This window comes from Natator depressus, chromosome 6, assembly GCF_965152275.1.
Source record: "Natator depressus isolate rNatDep1 chromosome 6, rNatDep2.hap1, whole genome shotgun sequence".
Taxonomy (NCBI): domain Eukaryota; kingdom Metazoa; phylum Chordata; order Testudines; family Cheloniidae; genus Natator; species Natator depressus.
In genome coordinates this window covers 70,813,847-70,832,061 of record NC_134239.1, presented here as the reverse complement: position 1 = coordinate 70,832,061, position 18,215 = coordinate 70,813,847, and the positions used below count along the sequence as shown (strand labels likewise).

The 18,215-nt window shown below is 42.4% G+C and overlaps 1 protein-coding gene across 1 annotated transcript in view; it reads right to left on the bottom strand.

Moving 5' to 3' along the window:
• Positions 1–74: 74 nt before the first annotated feature.
• EXD1 (exonuclease 3'-5' domain containing 1) overlaps positions 75–18,215 on the bottom strand; it is a 33,354-nt gene continuing 15,213 nt past the window's right edge. The window contains exons 7-12 of the mRNA XM_074955679.1: positions 16,590–16,676; positions 15,396–15,500; positions 15,198–15,278; positions 12,425–12,568; positions 10,912–11,103; positions 75–3,012 (exon numbers count right to left, since the gene is read on the bottom strand). Coding sequence (XP_074811780.1) covers positions 2,233–3,012; positions 10,912–11,103; positions 12,425–12,568; positions 15,198–15,278; positions 15,396–15,500; positions 16,590–16,676 — 1,389 coding nt within the window. The 3' untranslated portion in view covers positions 75–2,232. The remainder of the gene's footprint in view (positions 3,013–10,911; positions 11,104–12,424; positions 12,569–15,197; positions 15,279–15,395; positions 15,501–16,589; positions 16,677–18,215) is intronic.

Below are 18,215 nucleotides of genomic sequence, written 5' to 3'. Positions count from 1 at the left end.
GAACAATGGAAAAATCAGTCAGGTTCTTAAAAGAAGGATTTTATTTAAAAAAAAGAAAGGTAAAAATCGTCTCTGTAAAATCAGAATGGAAAATACTTTACAGGGTATTCAGATTCAAAACACAGAGGATCTCCCTCTGGGCAAAACCTTAAAGTTACAGAAAACAGGAATAAACCTCCCTCTTAGCACAGGGAAAATTCACAAGAAAAACAAAAGATAAAAACTAATCCGCCTTGCCTGGTTTACCTATATTGGTTGCAACATTGGAGACTTGGATTGGGATGGGTTGGAGAAGATGGATTTCTGTCTGACCCCTCTCAGTCCCAAGAGAGAACCCCCACACAAAACAAAGAGCACAAACAAAACCTTCCCCTCTCCCAAGATTTGAAAGTATCTTCTTTCCCCATTGGTCCTGTTGGTGAGGTGCCAACCAGGCTATTTGAGCTTTTTAACCCCTTACAGGTAAGGAGGAATTCTAGGCTACCCTTAGCTGTATGTTTATGACAACTGCAAACAGGTGTGACTGAAGAATGAGTTGACATACCCAAGTTAGCTTTGATTTAGTTAGCTCAAATACCAATAGCAGTGAAGCCACCCTAGCAGGGGTGGCAGCACAAGCTAGATGCTCAAGTACGTATCCGGGGTCTCAGACAGGGCTGTAGAGCCTTTGCTGATGAAGCTTCACTGCTACTGTTATGCAAGCTAGTATGTGCTTGAATAACTGCCACCATTCTAGAGATACTAAACTGCAATCCGCAGGGGAATTATGCATTTATCACACACATGGGTCAAGGGTCAGGCAGAGCACTCAGGAAACCCCCTCAGAGAGGAAGGACCCCCCCCCAGGTTGCCTCATCTCACAGCTCAGCCAAACTTCTCCAACTCATCCCTCCATTATTCAATACAGCAACTTATAATATAATGAACACAGCTTGAGCACACACAGATTATTCCCAGTGGTTACTGCCAGCTCCAGAGGGCAGAGTTAAGGTTAGGTGGGTGTTCACCTTAACTCTGTAGTGTCTGGTTTTCAGAGCCTTGAGTTTAAGTTTAAAAAACTAAAAAAATTAAGAAGCTTGTTTCAAACTGGTTTTATTTTTCTATTTAAACCATGACAGCAGACCCTTGATTTTTTTTCTTAAATACAGAGCACTGTAAATGTTTCAGAGAACTTGTGGAAGCTTGTCTCTCTTTAGCCCCAAAATGCACTGATATAGGGAGCATAATCCACCTCTGAAACACCTTCCACACAACAATGAAAAAAAATAAGCCAGTACCAAAAGAAAGTCCTATTTGGGAACTGCTGGTTTAGTATTGTTTGTAAAAATATATGGAGTTTGTTTTCCCTGGCAATAATACTTCAAAAATGCACATATACATCACAGGCTGACAACTGGAAATCAATGACTCAACAGTTTGTGTCCCAGTCAACACAACTCAAACAAGTATTTTTATACATTCAAAAGCACCAACCCTGGATTCCATATGATAGTGAAACAGACTCACATTTCATTAATGTAACTCTGCAATCTAAGAATGAGAGGACCAAAGAGTGCAATCTTCTTGGGACAGAGAACCACACCTCCTTCCTGTTATGTACACTGTTAGTGCTCAGTGAAATCTTACTGGAGACAACCAGCCACAAAACTTCACAACACAACCTTCTCATTTCTCCCCCCACTCCCAACAGAATGAGGTGATTTTCTCTTCCAAAATATCAAAAGTGCTGACCATGCAATACTTAAATATATGTATTTACCAAATCATGGACAATCTTGAACAATCCCATGCTACACAGCTCAGTTACTTTAGCAGTTTGTGAAGATGGAGCTAAACCTACATCAGTGTTGTCACACTGAGGCCAGGTCTACACTAGAAACTTTTGCAGATATAGTAATGTCATTTAGGGATGTGATTTTTTTATACCAGCAAAAGTCCTATGTAAAATGCAGTTATACCTGCGCAAGAGTGCTTTTACTATTATAGCTTATTTTGTTCAGGAAACTGATATAAACTATACCAGCAAACTATATCTACAGTAGGGCCTCGTCTGCACTACAAAAACTTTGCTAGAACTGGGTGAGAGTTCTGCAGAACTATTTCAACCAGTGGGGAACACAGATATGAAATACTTTTCTCCAATACCTAAAAATTCTCGAAGACACTTGTACAGACAGGACAGTAGAGACAATTATATTTTCTTTTTTTGGAAGAGTAATAAAAATAACTCTGCTATTTTCCTGCAGGGCTTGGTGCTGGCATCCGGGTGCTGAGACCTGAAGGGAAGGCAAAGCGAACAGCAGAACTCCTTTCCCTTTCTGGCCTTACTGGGAAATGGGAAATGTGGGTCTGGGTCATCTTCGAAGATGGGTTCTGCCACAAACCAACAGTCTCTAGGACTGGGCAAGGAGGCAGTACAGAAAGCGAGGGCTGCCGTGGAACCTGGAATGAATCTTGAAAAGAACTGCTAGTTTTTGGAGGGGTATAGGCAGACACAATGGCGCTTTGCTTTGCACAAAGTAAGTCTTCATCCTTGTTTCCCATGAACAATAGACTTATCTCTTCTTTTAAAGATCGAGCAGCCTGTGTGTGAGGTTTCTGCATTGGAGAGAATCCCTTCCCCGTTGCTTGGGTGTTCTCTGATACAGAGTTCCAGCTGATCAAGTCTCTTGCTCCTGCCTCCATTTCCAAAGGTGGATTTTTACAGCCAATTATAGACTTTTTATTTTCCCAGTGATCTACCACTTGCTTTTGCTCATCATAATTTTGATGAAGTGGATCTTGGGGATGGAAGGATGTCTTTTGTAAGGCTGCTCCATTAGAAGAAAGCCAACCACTATCCTCTCCTTGTTTTTCTTCCACCTCCACTGCCTTCTTTCCTTTGGATTCCAGAGGTGGTCTGATCAGGAGACCCTCCTCATTTACCTTGTACTTTTTTAATGCTGTCTCTCTTCGCAACTTTTGGAAATCTGCCAGCTGATGCAGCTCCTCTGGCAGCTCCATACAAGAGGTCTGATTAAAAAGACAAGGAGAAAAAAAAAAATACAGGCAGAGCATGAGAGACCTCTGTACAAGTCACAGCCCAACAGAATAATCGCCTGTCATTAAAATTGTTTACTATAATGCCTCCCAAATTTAAAGTATAGTTTCTCTGGAAGAGAGGAATAACACAAAAAACTTTCAACTTCCTTCTTAAAGGCAACCTATCAAAGAAAAAATATTTGGGCTTGTACCTTTTGCTTCTTTATGATGTATAAAGAACTGAAAGGTTTAAAAAAAGTCCTTCTGCTCATTTTTACATTAGAAATTTAGGCTGATCCACCCTGAAAGGCTTTCTGCACTAGGGAATTGTAGTAAAAAAAATTCCCACTGATAGCACCACCAGTTCAGCTGCTCTAGTGGTGGGGTCTCTCTTTTAGACAAGGCTCCAGTGGCTTCTGGGGTTTTTACTGCCATGTCATTTAAGCATTGGTAGAATTCCCTATTGTGAACTGGAGAACTAGGGAAATGACCATACCATAAGAGTAAAAAAGACTGAAAGAAAGAAAAAAAACCCTTAACCTCCCCCACAAAAAAACCTCTCCCCTCCAAAAACCAAACAACTAGGAAGGAAAGGGATTTTTAGACAGTTTAAAATCTGTTGGGTTTTTTTTTAACACCTATTCCAATGTTGGGACATACCCAGGGACAATCCAGACTAATGAGCAGCTATGTCACCCCTGTCCTCCAACCTAGGATGCCCTTTACAATGCTTTACTGCTGTTGCCTCTTCCCTGGACTGCTCACAAACAGCTTCCAGTGTGCAAGTCACTCCCAGCTACATCTGTGTGTGCTGCAGCCAGCCAACCACACCTTTGTTCTTATCAGCCTTGGTCATACTGCAAGGTGACCCCTACACACTCCCAGTCCCAGATTTCCTCCCAGAAATGTATGTCTTGAATTACCCAGCCCTCTCCTAAGCAGTACAAATTCATATAAAGTCCACATTTCTTTAATAGAAATAATATACACACGCCACCGTGTTAGCCCAAATAGAGTTTCCCAGACACTTCAACTTAAACACGCTAGATTAGAACAAGCAAAAGTTTATTAACTACAAAGAGAGATTTTAAGTGAGTGCAAGTAATGAGGCATAAAAGCCAGAAACGGTTACAAGAAAAATAAAGATAAAGTGCAACTGGTGCTTAACATAAACTATGTTAAATTCAAAGCAAAGTTTTTCTCACCACATACTCTCAGCAGTCTTACTGACCAAACTGCTTAGGCCAGGACCCCTTTTCCAGTTCAATAGGTGCTTCTTTGTCACCTCTGGAACATGAACTGATGGACAGAGAGGAGGGGTGCGTTGGGGTGTCTCTCTCTCCTTTTTATATTGTCAGTCCCCCTCTTGGAAAACATTTCCAGCTGAGATTCTGGAGACAAAAAGTCTACAGAGAAGGATGTTCCCTGCTGCTTTTCCTCACCTGTTTGGAGTTTCTTTGTCTACCCTTCCTGATTGATGACTCTGTTTACTACTTAAATGCAAATTAAGCAGCGCACACATTCCTTTGTTTGAGACAGACCTGTTTGCCAACTTCTGCTGTGGTTTGGAACATGTGTTAACAACATTATACAGAGAAATATTACAACTTCACATACAATATTGCCACACATTTTATCAGGACAACACTGACCAGCAAATTATGAGTTTTTAGGTGATACCTCTCAAGGCATAGTTTGTTCAACATTTATTATAATAGTGTGTAGGGTGTGGACAGAGGGCTACATTGTCACAAAAGTAAACTTAGCATTCTGGACGGAGGATATCTTTGCTAAAGACTCACACCTCCACCCTTTCAATTAAGGTGCAAAAAGTTCACTAACATGCTTAGAGACAGCAAGCAGGTCCTTCAGCTAAATTAGAGAAGACCATTTCCAATACTGGTTACATACGAAGCAAGCAGTTTCAGGCCATCCTTATGCATCATAAAGTGGCAAAAAAAAAATGCAAAATAATTTAAAAAAATCCTTTAACATGTCACCTTTGAAAGGGACAGGTCAAATCAGATTGACTCCAAAAATCTAGGCTTATAAAAACAAGATTTTTTTGTAAGAACAACCTAAAAAATGCTCATGATATGTTCCGGTTATTTAAATTCCAATGGAAGTAGTAGTTGTTGTTTTTTAATTCCCCTATAGCATTTGCAACCCAGACATGTGGTCTTGGCTTAGAGACTTTATGTATGTATTGTTAAATCCCCTATTCATTGCTCTAAGTGCCTACATAACATAAACATACGTATTAAAGAATGTCACATTAATACCTACCCAGCCCTTTAGGACCACAACTCTTCTCCTTTCAATCCACTCTCACCCACTTAACCACCCCCTCATAAAGGCCTAGAGAAATAGATAAGCCTCCTAGCTTGCCCTGAAGGTCAATGGTTTGGCTCCGCTGGATCAAAATGGTGGTGGTAGTAAATTCTAGTGTAAAATGCTTTTAACTGAAAATGTCCTGTCACTAGCCCTGTCCTGTTTGACCAGGAGGATGTGTGTCTAGCATCTTAAGTGCTGAGGTATCCTACAGGGAGACGGGAAGCCAGGCCCTAAACATTTAGGGCTGGGTCACTTGGAAACAAACTCGAAGCCAGTGCAATCTGTGGAACACAAGCATAGCATGCTTCCAATGAGAAGTAAACAGGCAGTCATTCTGTACCAGATGAACGTTCTAAGTAGTTCTCTGGAGTAGTTGTACAGAGCACATTGCAGTAATCTGTTCTAGAAGTGACTGCCATGGTTTCCTGTGTCTCTACACAAAAGACTGTGACAGGTCTGAATGCAAAAGAAAATGTTGCAAATATAAATTGAAAAAAGCACTCTTGATCATTTCCTGTAACAAGGACATTGTCCAAATAACACTGTATGCCATTCAGTCCCTTCAGGATCTCATCCATGGCTTTCTGGAACAGGGCAGGTTTTGATGTGATACCAGAAAGCCACTTGTTGTAACAAAATAAACCTTTATGTGTGTTGATTGTGAGATGCTGCATCAATCTCTATTTGTAGGTATGCATTGAGCAAATCCAAATTATTGAAACATCTTCCACTAAGAGTGGCAAACAAATCTTCAATAGGAGGTAGTGGATACTGGTCTGCACATAAAACTGCATTCAGCATCACTTTGAAATCTCCACAAATTTGACCTGAGCCATCCTTCTTGATCACCGGTATAATGGGTGTAGCCCACCTCACTGTGTGAAACCAGTGACAAGATGCCAATGTTCACTCAACGGTCCAAATCAGAGGCTTCAGAGCATAAGGCACAACTCTGCACTGGCAATATTTTGGCTGGCTGTCACACTTAACAGTGAGCTTCACTGACTTGTTGCTCATCTGTACAAGTTCTTTTTCAAAAACTTTAGAATGCCTGTCAAGTATTTCCTGAAGATTTTGAGATGCTTTCATGATCGCCTTGATCTCAGTCCAACTCACATTGAGTGTGTCTCAAGCCAAGATCTACCAAATAATTGTGGATACTTTCCTTCAATCACATATTGTAAGTGTAAAACAACTGATTGTCCACCTAGTTGAAACTTCACCTGGAGTATCCCTTTTGGGACCAAACTTTTCTCCAGTATAAGTCTTCAGAACTGTGCAAGTTTATTCCAGAGGAACTAGTGACAAAGTCTGGTGATAGGTAAATGCAGAAATCAGTGAGATGGCAGCTCCAATATCATGCTCCATTCTTGTATGAACTCCTTTGATCAAAGGTATGACCCAGATGCCATCGCTGACTCCAGCTTCTGATAACACATGTAATGCTAGGTCTCGGTCACTGTCACTAGAGCTAATCTTTTTCCACATTATGAATTCCCAAATTCCATCCTTTCTTAGGTTCGCTCTTCATAGGTGTCTTCTTGGATGGATGGTTACTCTGTGTTGGTTGCTGAGCTGAGCAACAGGTCATGGCAATGTCTCTTTTCTTCTGGCACTTTCTGCAAATAAACTGGCATGGCCAGCAATCCTTCTCAGTGTGCGTAGTTTGTGCACAATGGCCACACGGAAATTGTTTCCGTTCCTGTAGTCTTCTGTCTCACTAATTCATGAGATGAACATCTTGGTTCACACTAAATTCCAGAGACTACTTCACTGCAGTTTCCATTGTAATTGATACTTCAACAGCCTTCTTGAATGTTAGCACTGATACAGTCAGTAACTTCTTCCAAACCGGCTCACTGCTTAATCCAGAGAATAACTGATCAATCAGGGCATCACTTAATGTTTACCCAAGCTGACAATGCGCAAATAACTTCCTTAGAGCAGCAACAAACTATGTTACCAACTCTCCACTTCCCTGATGGAACCAATAATGTTCTGCTATCACTGATGGGGTAGAAGAAAAATGCTGTGGATGTAACAGTTTCGGTCACAGTTGGAGATAATAGCAGTCTATATGCCTTCAGACTCATCACTGTTAGGAAGTGGCCACGATATGCTATGCATCCGATGAAGTGAGCTGTAGCTCACGAAAGCTCATGCTCAAATAAACTGGTTAGTCTCTAAGGTGCCACAAGTACTCCTTTTCTTTTTTCTTTTTACTGTCAGGAAGGTTGAAACTCGTTCATTTGGAATGGTGTTGTAGATTACAAATTGCTCAAAACATTTGAGGTACAACACCATTCATTATTTGGATTGTCACCAAATTCACCAGCAATGCCCACAAAAGTTGCCATTTCTTTGTTCTCTTGTTGGACTTCACCTTCCTGAACACCTTTAGTTCCACAGAGAAACTCCTTTTAGTGCACTATCTGTACTCCTTCAGCAGACTTCTTCCTTTGCCTGTATGTGGCCTCCCTCTGCTGGCTATAGACCCTCAGTGCAGGTTTAAACTGCTTGCCAGCCGCTTGCCTGTGGTCAATCAATATGGCAACTTGCTTTCGCCTCACTGCTTTGTTTGCAGGAGCTCCAGGCAGCAACCTCTTCCTTTGTTCTGCTTTTAATTGCCAATTCCCCCTCTCTAGCTGGCTGGTTCACACTGTCCCAGCAGCAAAATCAGCAGTCTGCCACCTTGAGCCTCTAGATAAACTTTTCCCCTTTTTTCATAGTATTATTTGCTTAATGTTTCTTCTTCCTCAGGCAGAGGCAGCTGTAGACACTTGTGGGATAGAAATCCTGCATCTCAGAATGATATATTTGGACCCAGCAAAGAAGGAGATAGACACAAAGGGAGCTTATAGGACCACAGCTCTCTGCTGTGCTCCCTTTATTACTCAGGCTGCAAAACTGAAAACAGCAGGAAAGTGATGCTTTGCACTGGGGAGGGGAGAGCACTCAAACATTCAAAGGGGAAGGAAATCACAGATACTTTTAAATTGGTTTAGTTTAATTAAGGAACCAAGTTTAACTCAATTCAAGAGTGTCTGCACAGTGATTTTGCACTGATTTAAATAAATCAGTTTTTAAACACATTTTACTTAAACTGGTGCAACTTTGTGTTTAACAGAAGGCCATAATCTAGTGAACATCTAGTTGTTTCCCCCACACACTGAGGTTACCTCTGCTAGTGCAAGTGTAGCTGATAGCACAGTTGCCAACTTTCACGCAGTAAATAAGCACCCCGACTTTCACAATAAGCCAAAAATCAAGCTAATCCCGTTTCAAAACAAGGCCAAAACAAGCCAATCCCTAAGAACCCCAACACTCTATGTAACTAGATCCCCCCGGCATGCAGTCTGGGACTGTGGTGGGCCCGCTGTGCACCCCGACTCTCTCCCCCCCTTGCCCCTGCTTGCCAGGAGCCGATCAAAAAAAAGAAGCAACAAGCTACAACAAGCCAAACAAGCAACAAGCTACAAGGGAAAAACTAGCCAACAAGCAACTCACAAGTCAATTAAGCCAAAAACAAGTCCAATTTCTGAGGGTTTTTCGTGGGTTTGGCATGACTATGCCAAACAGAAACAGAAGTGAAACCAACTATTTTCACTGTCCCAGATGAGAAGTTTTTTAAAAAGGAAACAGATAGTGTGAAGAAAAATAGATCATCAAATGTAAGAACTATTTAGATTTTAACAGCAATTAAAAAAAAATAAGTAAGGATTTTTTTAAATGAACACAGCCAGATTAATTCCCAATCTAAATCCTATAGCGTCAATGGATTATAACCCAAGATTTGACCCATTGTTAGTATGGGTACTCCATCGGAGTAACCCACAAACTTTTTTTTTTTTTTTTTGGGGTGAGCTGGTGGGGAGGGGAAAATAAATTTATGCTTTTTTGCTTCTTTATTACAAATAACAATGGTCTAAAAAGTTGGGTTTGCCCCCACCCCTTTTTTTGGCATGTATGTTACATTAGAAATTCAGGTCCCCTCAGACCTATTTTTCCTGAAAAACTATGGACACCTTTTTCTTCCTTTGCAGGTCACCTTTACAAGAAAAAATTATTATTATGGCCTCTTCCCCTTCATCTGTGAAGCAACAGTGACATCTACTGGATGAAGCATATGAGTAGTCCCATAGGATTTAAATTTGCGCTTTGTTGAATTGGGGCCAGACCAGAAAAAGTTTAGATCATGTCTCCTTCTTAAAAGTGAGCTACATTATTATTCCTTATCTCATGTTTCCCATTTAAATGTGGGGCAGAAGAATATTATCAGTAATTTTAGAACATTTTTCCTCTGTGGATATATCCCAGCCTCATTTCTTATTTACAATAGTAATAGCTAATTAAATTAACTCAAGAGTAGGTATTCCAAGACCCAAATTCTGGTGAAGTGTGATCCAGTGATGCAAGAGGATGGATTAGAGGTCCTTTCCAAACACTATCATCTGAATTCTCCAGTGAGTCTAATTCCAGACATACCCTTCAGATATTGAATCCAATGCAGAGATTCTAATGAGGCTTAAAGAAAAAAAAAAAACAACTCATCGACCCAAAGTGATTCTCATGCAGGGGACAAGTCAAAAGCCAAAATAAATCATATTAAAGATTATAATGATACTTTTTAAAACAATGGCTTCTAAAATTATACACTGAAAGAAAAAAATTCTGCATACTTTTAAAAAATACTCACATATCCAAGACTAACATTTTTTAAACCTTTGATCCCAGGCCCAAATTACATGGTTTCTACTGACATTTGTGCTGATAGTAACTCAGACCTTTATTACTGTAAACCAGGGATAAAATACTAATGAAGACCCTGATGCTGCAAACACTTATGCAGGTGCTTAATTATTCATGTGTGTAGTCCCATGCAATGGGACTGTTCATGGATATGTTTAACTATATGCACATAAATGTTTACAAGATTGAGGCCTATGGGTGGGGTTTTATGAAGGGAAACCAAATTGGAGAATGCGTCTAAGAGAATTGTTACAGAGAGGGTTATGGAGGTGCTAGTGAATGGAGTGACAGGAGAGGGAATGCAGATGCCTAGGAATATATGCACCAGAATGTATGCACAGAGAGTAGCAAGATCATTTTGAAAAGCATTGCAACTTCTTTCCCTGAAGTCAGCAGCCCTTTGAGCGTCCCTGCTGGTTCTGGTTTTTGTAACAGTTCTTTCCTCCTGATATCAGGAGTCTTGCAATAACAATCCAGAACCACTTTCATAAGAACATAAGAATGGCCATACTGGATCAGACCAAAGGTCCATCTAACCCAGTATCCTGTCTTCCAACAGTGGCCAATGCCAGGTGCCCCAGACGGAATGAACAGAACAGGTAATCATCAAGTGATCCATCCCCTGTCGCCCATTCCGAGCTTCTGGCAAACAGAGGCTAGGGACACCATCCCTCCCCATCCTGGCTAATAGCCATTGATGGATATTTCAAGATGGATGCTTCCACATTCCTTCAAGTATCACAGGAGCCACTGCAAGGAATTCTGGGATGTGTCTGACAGGCTCTCTGCAAGCAAGAATGTGTCTACCTCTGTGCTCCCCAGCAGATCTGCAGACCCTTCCCGATATGCATTTAAGTATCCATCCACCAAGGTTGTTAAGTCAGACATCATCTCATCCAGTAGCCACAAGCGGAGAGGTAGAAGGTAAACGGTTTCCAGAGCCAACACTTTCAGCAGCGAAGGTGGAAGAGGTCTCATAAACCATATATCAGGGGTCTCCTGCATGTCCCAAATATAAATGAAAAAACCCAGTTATTAACCTAGCAAAATTTTTAAGAGCAACTTTTGCTCATGTGCTTTCTTTTCTCACCTGCTCACACTGTATTTCCAGATGCTCATAATATTCCCAGGGCTGTTGAAGCGCACGCTAGCTATACCATTGCAGTAGCACCCTCTAAGGCCTTCTTTATGCACAAAAGTTTTGCCAGTTTAACTATTCCAATCTAGACATACCCTAAATTATCTAAGAGCTTCATGTCTCGTCATGGTTTGTAGTTTTTTTGCCCATAAATCATAATTTCAAAATGACCTTTTAGAAAATACAATTATGAGCACTGATGGCAAGTGAAGCTTGAACCTGCTGTTGAGGGGACTCATCAGAGGGGCACAAAAGGTCAAGTGCCCCTCCAGCAGGGTCAAGTGCCTCTCCAGCAGTCAGCCCGGGCAGAGAGAAGAAGGGGCAGGGCCAGAGCTGGAAGAGAAGAGGCGGAGTCAGGGCCAGAGCCTCTTCTAGCCACGCTGCCTTGGATGCTGCCTGGTGCAGCTGGGAGAGCACCTGGCTGTGGCAGCAGCAGGCTGCCCTCCACCCAGGTTCAGCTTCTGGAGACAGTGGCCAAGTGACCCAGAGCGCCTTCCTCCCTCCCCCCGCCCCGGGTATGCTCAAAGTCGTCTCGTGTCCCCAGAAGTCAAGCCTGAGCAGAGAGCAGGCTGCTGCTGCCCCCTTCCCAGACAAGCTCTCTCGCAGCCAGCTACTGCTGCGCACAGAGCATGTTGCGGGGGCTCCAACTTGCTCAACTGCTCTCCTGGAAGCCAAGCCTGGGCGGGAGGCAGTCCGCTGACTCTCCCAGGCAGCTGCTGTGCTGTACCGGGCAGAATCTGGGCAGAACCTGGCTGCTAGGGAGAGCAACCAAACATGGCAGGGGGAGCCGGTGCAACAGGAGGACAGAGACCCCCACCCAGGTAACGTGGGGTGGGAAGGGGCCACGGAGAGCGCAGGGGCCCCTGGCTGGGGGTGGGGCAGGGAGGAGTCATATGGGGAGGTCACATGTCCTCCCCTTTAGCTGGTGACCCTGAGTATGGGGTGGCACCAGTCGTCTAATGTGCTTCCTAGGTGGTTACAGAGATTGCCTGGATAATACCAAGTAGAGTCAAACTCCCTCAGTTACAATCCCAAACTACACCAATTAATCTGAGTTTCCTACCATCAAGCTCCTTTTCCAACCGACAATCATGATAGACAAACATTTAAAAGGGGCAATGTACAGTTCCTGATTGTCTCCTTAGAGACAATGACTGGTATTGAACTAGCTGAGCCACTCACTTGAACAGCCTGCTGCCTGTACACCAGGAAGTACACCTTTCTGGGGGACATCTTGAGGTGTCGCATCAAGCACTCCTGTAGGGAGCTGATCCGATGTGGAAGGAACCCACCTGTTATACTGGAGAAATGCAGGACATCAGCAACCTGCAGAGGGAATATGAAAGGGATCAGTATGTCATGACCAGCATCTGTTGGCCCTAAAAGCAGAGAATATAGAAGTTTGTTACTGGAGAGTAAATTAAAAATAAAATTTCCAAATCAGAATCTTTCCATGCCTTTAAATGTCGCTTAGGGCATGAACAAGGCTCCGCCATCCCTGTCTATCCTGGGCCACTCTTTGCACATCCTCTAGATAAGTTTGCTGCCATCAAATTAATCCTTATTTCGGCTGTGTACAATCTCAGAGCTAAGAGTTTTCTGCCCACTCCCTTTAAAATGTTACAGTTATGTTTAAGGAGAGTTCCTGTTAGATTCCTTCCTTTCTCACTAAACTTGTTGTTTCTTAAATTATTAAACTACTGACACAACGGGCTTGACTACACTTATATTTTATAGCGCTCTAACTTGCTGGCTCAGAGGTGCGAAAAATCACCCTGAGGGCAGCAAGCCAGAGCGCTTTAAAGCGCGAGTGTAAACAGGCTCCGAGCACTCGGAGCTAATCCCCTCATGGAGGTGGATTACCAGGAGCGCTGGGAGAGCTCTCTCCTGGCGCGCGAGTGCAACCACACTCGCACTTCAGCTCCCGCAACAGTGCTTTGAAGTTTCCAGTGTAGCCATGCCCAAAAATGAGGAAAAATATGATGAAACAAATTTATACACAAAAACGATAAGCTTCAGTATTATAACACAGTAGTAAAGCTATAGAATCAATACTTTCGCGGAAGTACATTAAAAGCCACACATAGCTACGCACAGAGGGGCTGCATTGAATGTTATAGCACCTAACTAATAGCACCTGATTGGGCAGTTACTACAACAACTGTCTCACAGGTAGAAGGTAAATAAAATATTTTTGACAAGCCAGGCAGACTTGGGCTGTGTCTACACTGGAGATTCTTTTTTTAAACAAATAATTTCATTGTTCCTAATATCTGCACAGCTGTTAGTAACAGCGGGACCATGCCACTGAGTGAGGCATACTGATACATCTTTTGAATTTTCCTCTGAAAAGTTGTTGCTCTTTAAGAACTGGTATTTGCTTGCTATAAAGTGACTCATAAATGAGATCTATGTGGGTTTGCCTGCACTAAGATGTGGTGACTTCTGTGCACATTGACTCCAGTGCAATGGAGTGCAGAAAGGAAAACAGGTTGATTCTTCAGTGACTGGTGCAGTGAGACAGCAGTGAAAGGACTGTTTGCATCAGTTTAGATATACTGGAAGTGGAATGCATCTGCTCTGCCACTAAACCAATTTACCTCCCACCAAGACAGACCTGGACTGATTATGAATCAGACAAGAGATCTATCAATGGGGGAGGGAGGGAGTATATGAGCATATTAGTTCCCACCAAAATAAGAGGAGTTATACCAATGCAACTTGCCTGCTTAGACCAGGCACTTACTATGTAGAAAACAATTTGCAGAGCCATCTGCAATGTGTCAGTTAACCATGCAGGAGCCAGAAAACCTTCCATGCTAGAGCAGGTTATCTGATGGTGGGTACTGAAGGAAATGTTTTGCAAAAATTTGCTTGTACAGACACAGCCTATCACTGGCTTGGTGATTCTGATTGATATGTGGCTGCTGGTGGTGACTCTGAACAACAGTTCATCCATCTGCTCCAAAAGTCATTTAATAAAATATGTTTCGGGATGGGTTAGGAGAGAAGCCTTGCATACACTAAGAAAAATTATCTTGCTAGACTACGATTTTAAGAGTTGAGACAAGTAACACTATGCTGACTAGGTCTTTTCACAAGTCATGCTTAGCACAATGACTAGCCAAACAACAATTTGTCCCTGTCTACACTGCGTGGAGTCATAGTTGGCATGTGCTGGTTAACTCATTTCTTCACTATCCAGTTCCAACACAATAGCATTTAGCAGTCAAGACAAGCCTCATGCATAGTGCAGATGCAGCTCTATCACAGCTAGCAACTGTGGAACCAGATGCTTTTACCACTGCCTGGTCTACTCTATCACTCTCACTGTTGCTAGCATTTGTGGAGCTGCACCAGCAGTAGACATGTGTGGTCTAACTCATTCACTCTGTTTCTGCACTTGTAACACGGATGGAAAGAGTAAAAATAGATTTACACTGACTTTATCCAGGGGCCAATCTGGCCTTCATGTAAGTGGGAGTAAGCCTTAAGCTCCCACCAAGGTTTATCGTGATCAACTAACATATCTTTAAAGGTGTTAAGACCTGTCTACACTAGTTGCTAACATATTTTTAAACCAGCGCTCAAACAAACACCTTTTTCGTAGGTTAAGATTTATCTTGACTAGGATAAAAAGGTCGGGGGAGGACTCAGAACTTTAGCTAACACATTCTGACTGACACATTCAAAAATTCCAATTTAGACAAGGCAAGCTATGCTTTAGCACAAGCTGGCTGGTCAAATTGAAGCCTTTGACCATCTGTTCACACAAATATACAGCTTGCCTTGCCTGTACTGGAGTTTCAGAGTGTGTTCGTTAGAACGTGACAGCTAGTACATTCGAAGCAAAATGCTTGTATCCTAGTCAGGAGAAACCCTTACACCAAGCCAATAAGCTTTTCTCTTGCTGAAACTATTCTCTGGTTACAAACCAAACTGGTCAGCAGGGTACCTGTGTATCAAACACGTTGGAAAGAATGACTCCATACTGGTGTGAGAGGCAGTCTGAGATCAAACGGCAGTCATGGATGACCTGAAGAACCAAAGAAAGATGCTTGAACCTGGCTGTCGATTCAATATCCAATTGCAATTTCTTACTGATGTGGCTCAACCATTTCACACACGCCCTGCCACCCTTCTGAACACTTACTTTCAAAATGTTCTTGTCTTCCAGCACCATTTGCAGTCCATTTTTGAAAACTCGAGGCCCCAGAAGGAAAATATCAAATAAAAAAACCCGACTCCTCGTGGCTACCTAAAACAAACCAATCCCAATTTATTTGCAAGTGGGGAGGCCAGAGAGAGATCTAAAAGAAGGGGGAGGTCTGCTGTTACCCAGCTTTGTCAAAGAATGTCGTTCACAAAAAGTATCTTGAGGACAGCAGGTTTACAGTTTCATGAATATTAATCTGGAGAAAATCTCTGCTGTTTTCAAACAGATACTCGCAGACAAGTTTGCCATAAGGGATTAAACTCAGTAGCTTGTTGTGTGTAGTTACATAATGGGCATTTTCAGAACATGCATATCAGAAATCCTAGCCACAATGCTTGAATTAAAAACAACCTTCCATTTCCCCACTTCCTTCACTGGATATAGACAAAGCGAACAACAGCCCCCCCTGAACTTTTCCTTTCATTGACTCCCCTTTCACTGCAAGGGTTAAAATGAAAACACTGTCTCCTGTCTTCTGCCACCAGACTTTGATACAAGACTTGGCCTTGCTCATATTCAAAGTTGCCCTGGCTTAACTAAAGGTGTTATTTTAAAACAATTTAATTAAACTCACTCAAACCCTGTGTGGACACTTAATTTTACATAAACCAGATTTAAAATTGAATTAAGAGCATCCACACAGGCTTTGGACACATTTAAATAAATTGTATTTTAAACCTTGAAAGTTAAACCAATGCAACTTTTAATTTAGATAAGGCCTTACTATCATGAATCTAAACATCTCTGGACTCATGCTTTTAAGCTAATCTTCCCATATTCTGACCTGTTTCAAGATCAATCATCATCAAGGCCTTGTCTACATATAAGAGTTTTGCTGCTAGCATAGTTAAAGCAGCAAAATTCTCCTAGTGTAGATGCAGTTATATCAAATTGCTTATATTGTTATAGCTTATTCTGGTTCAGCAAAGTAAAATAAGTAATACTGATATGAAACTCTTTATATCAGTATAATTGCTTCTATAAAATGGCTTTCACCAGGTTAACTATGTGGGTTATACAGGTATATTTTTTTAAGTGTAGACCTAACCCAAGTTTTTCCCCAGATTATGCCTTCTTAACAGTGGAACACCTTGAAAAAAAACATTCTCTCTTTCTTTAACTGCCCCTTACCTGAAGCCAGCAGAGTCTTCCATGACGACACAGATTAACACCCTCTGCTGCCACACCAAAAACACACTGTTTTTTGATGTGCAGCATCTAGTGAGAACAAGAAGGAAAGGAATATACGAATTGGATGGCTTGGGAGACTGATCATAAAAACAGGGAGTCTTTCAACAGAAGTCATTAGTGACCAAAAGTAATTTGCATCTGACAGATGTTCAGTGGCCTGTGAGAAATACACTGGAGGTTTCAGTCCAATTACTGGAAGATAGCCATATAAAGCACAACATATACTATAATCAGTGCCTTCAGTGATAGTCTAGGAAGAGAGCTCCAGGACTGTATGGCGCACGGATAACGAACAACTCTTTCACCACTAGAGAAGGTTTGAGGCATATTGTTGAGATAGTATGGATAAGCTTGCTCCCTGTACTTTACCTCTTTCCATGGATTAAAATATGGGTGGTGGGTGAACCACGGGCTCAGGGAGGTTAGCCCCCGGCCTGCCCCTACCGCCCACCTTCCCCTGCCGGAACCCAGATCATCCCCTCCAGAGTGTAGGGCAGGCGTCGTGAGCACCGGATCCAGCTGCCACAGGCCAGCCCGCACTAGCCCCAACCCCAGCCCAGGGTCCCGGCCACAGGGGAAGAGCCGCAGAGTGCCGGGAAGCAGGAAGGGGCCTGGGGGTAGAGCATGACCGGGCCACGCAGGGCTGTTTGTGGAAGCTAGCCTCCCCCGGCCTTTGATACCCACTGCCCATGGATTAAAAGGACTTCCTCCTCTAAAGCTGTACATATTATTATTTATATTATTGTAGCACTGAGGAGCCCATGCACTGGCCAAGATCCCACTGTGCTAGGTGCTGTACAAAAACAGAACAAAAAAAGATGGTCCCTGCCTCAAAGAGCTTACAATTTAAGTATAAGGCAAAATGGATTCAGACAAACAGATGGTAGAATACAAGAAAACAATGACACAGTATTGGTCAGCATGACTGGCAGTGGTCTCAGTACACCAGCAGCCTAACCACTGTCAAGTTCTGTCAATATCTTTTGCAGAACTAAAAATCAGAAAAAGAAACTGAAGAGAGGCTCAGTTGGAACACTGAAGGAAAAAGGGTCTGGACCATTATAGTATTCTTATAATAAAGCAAGTCTCAGAGCATAGGCCATTCACAACAGCAAAGGCCAACATTATCGTTTTTTAGAAGGAAAAAAAATCTCACATCTTCCTTTTCAAACAATGCTTAGATTAGCTCTCTGGGGCAGGGATCATCTTTTTGCTATGTGTGTGTACAAGGCCTAGCACAATGGGGCCCCAGTCCCTCGCAGGTCCTACTTCCATGTAAAAACAATAACTGTTTATGTTATACAAACACAGGGGACAAGATCATTTCCCCCAAATAAGGCTTTTAATCATGAACCTGCCATTAGTTCAAAGGGTGCTATGACAGAATCCTCTCACCACCAGGTACTTAAGCCTCCTGTTGAATCTACAGCAGCAAAGCCAGTTTCCAGATCAGGGGCAGATTGGGGAAGGAAAAAAAAAAGAAACTGGTGGTAACTTGCAAAAGCCCCACACACCACTGAAAAGACAGACCAACTGATTCTGTCACCCAACACCAAGTAATTCTGA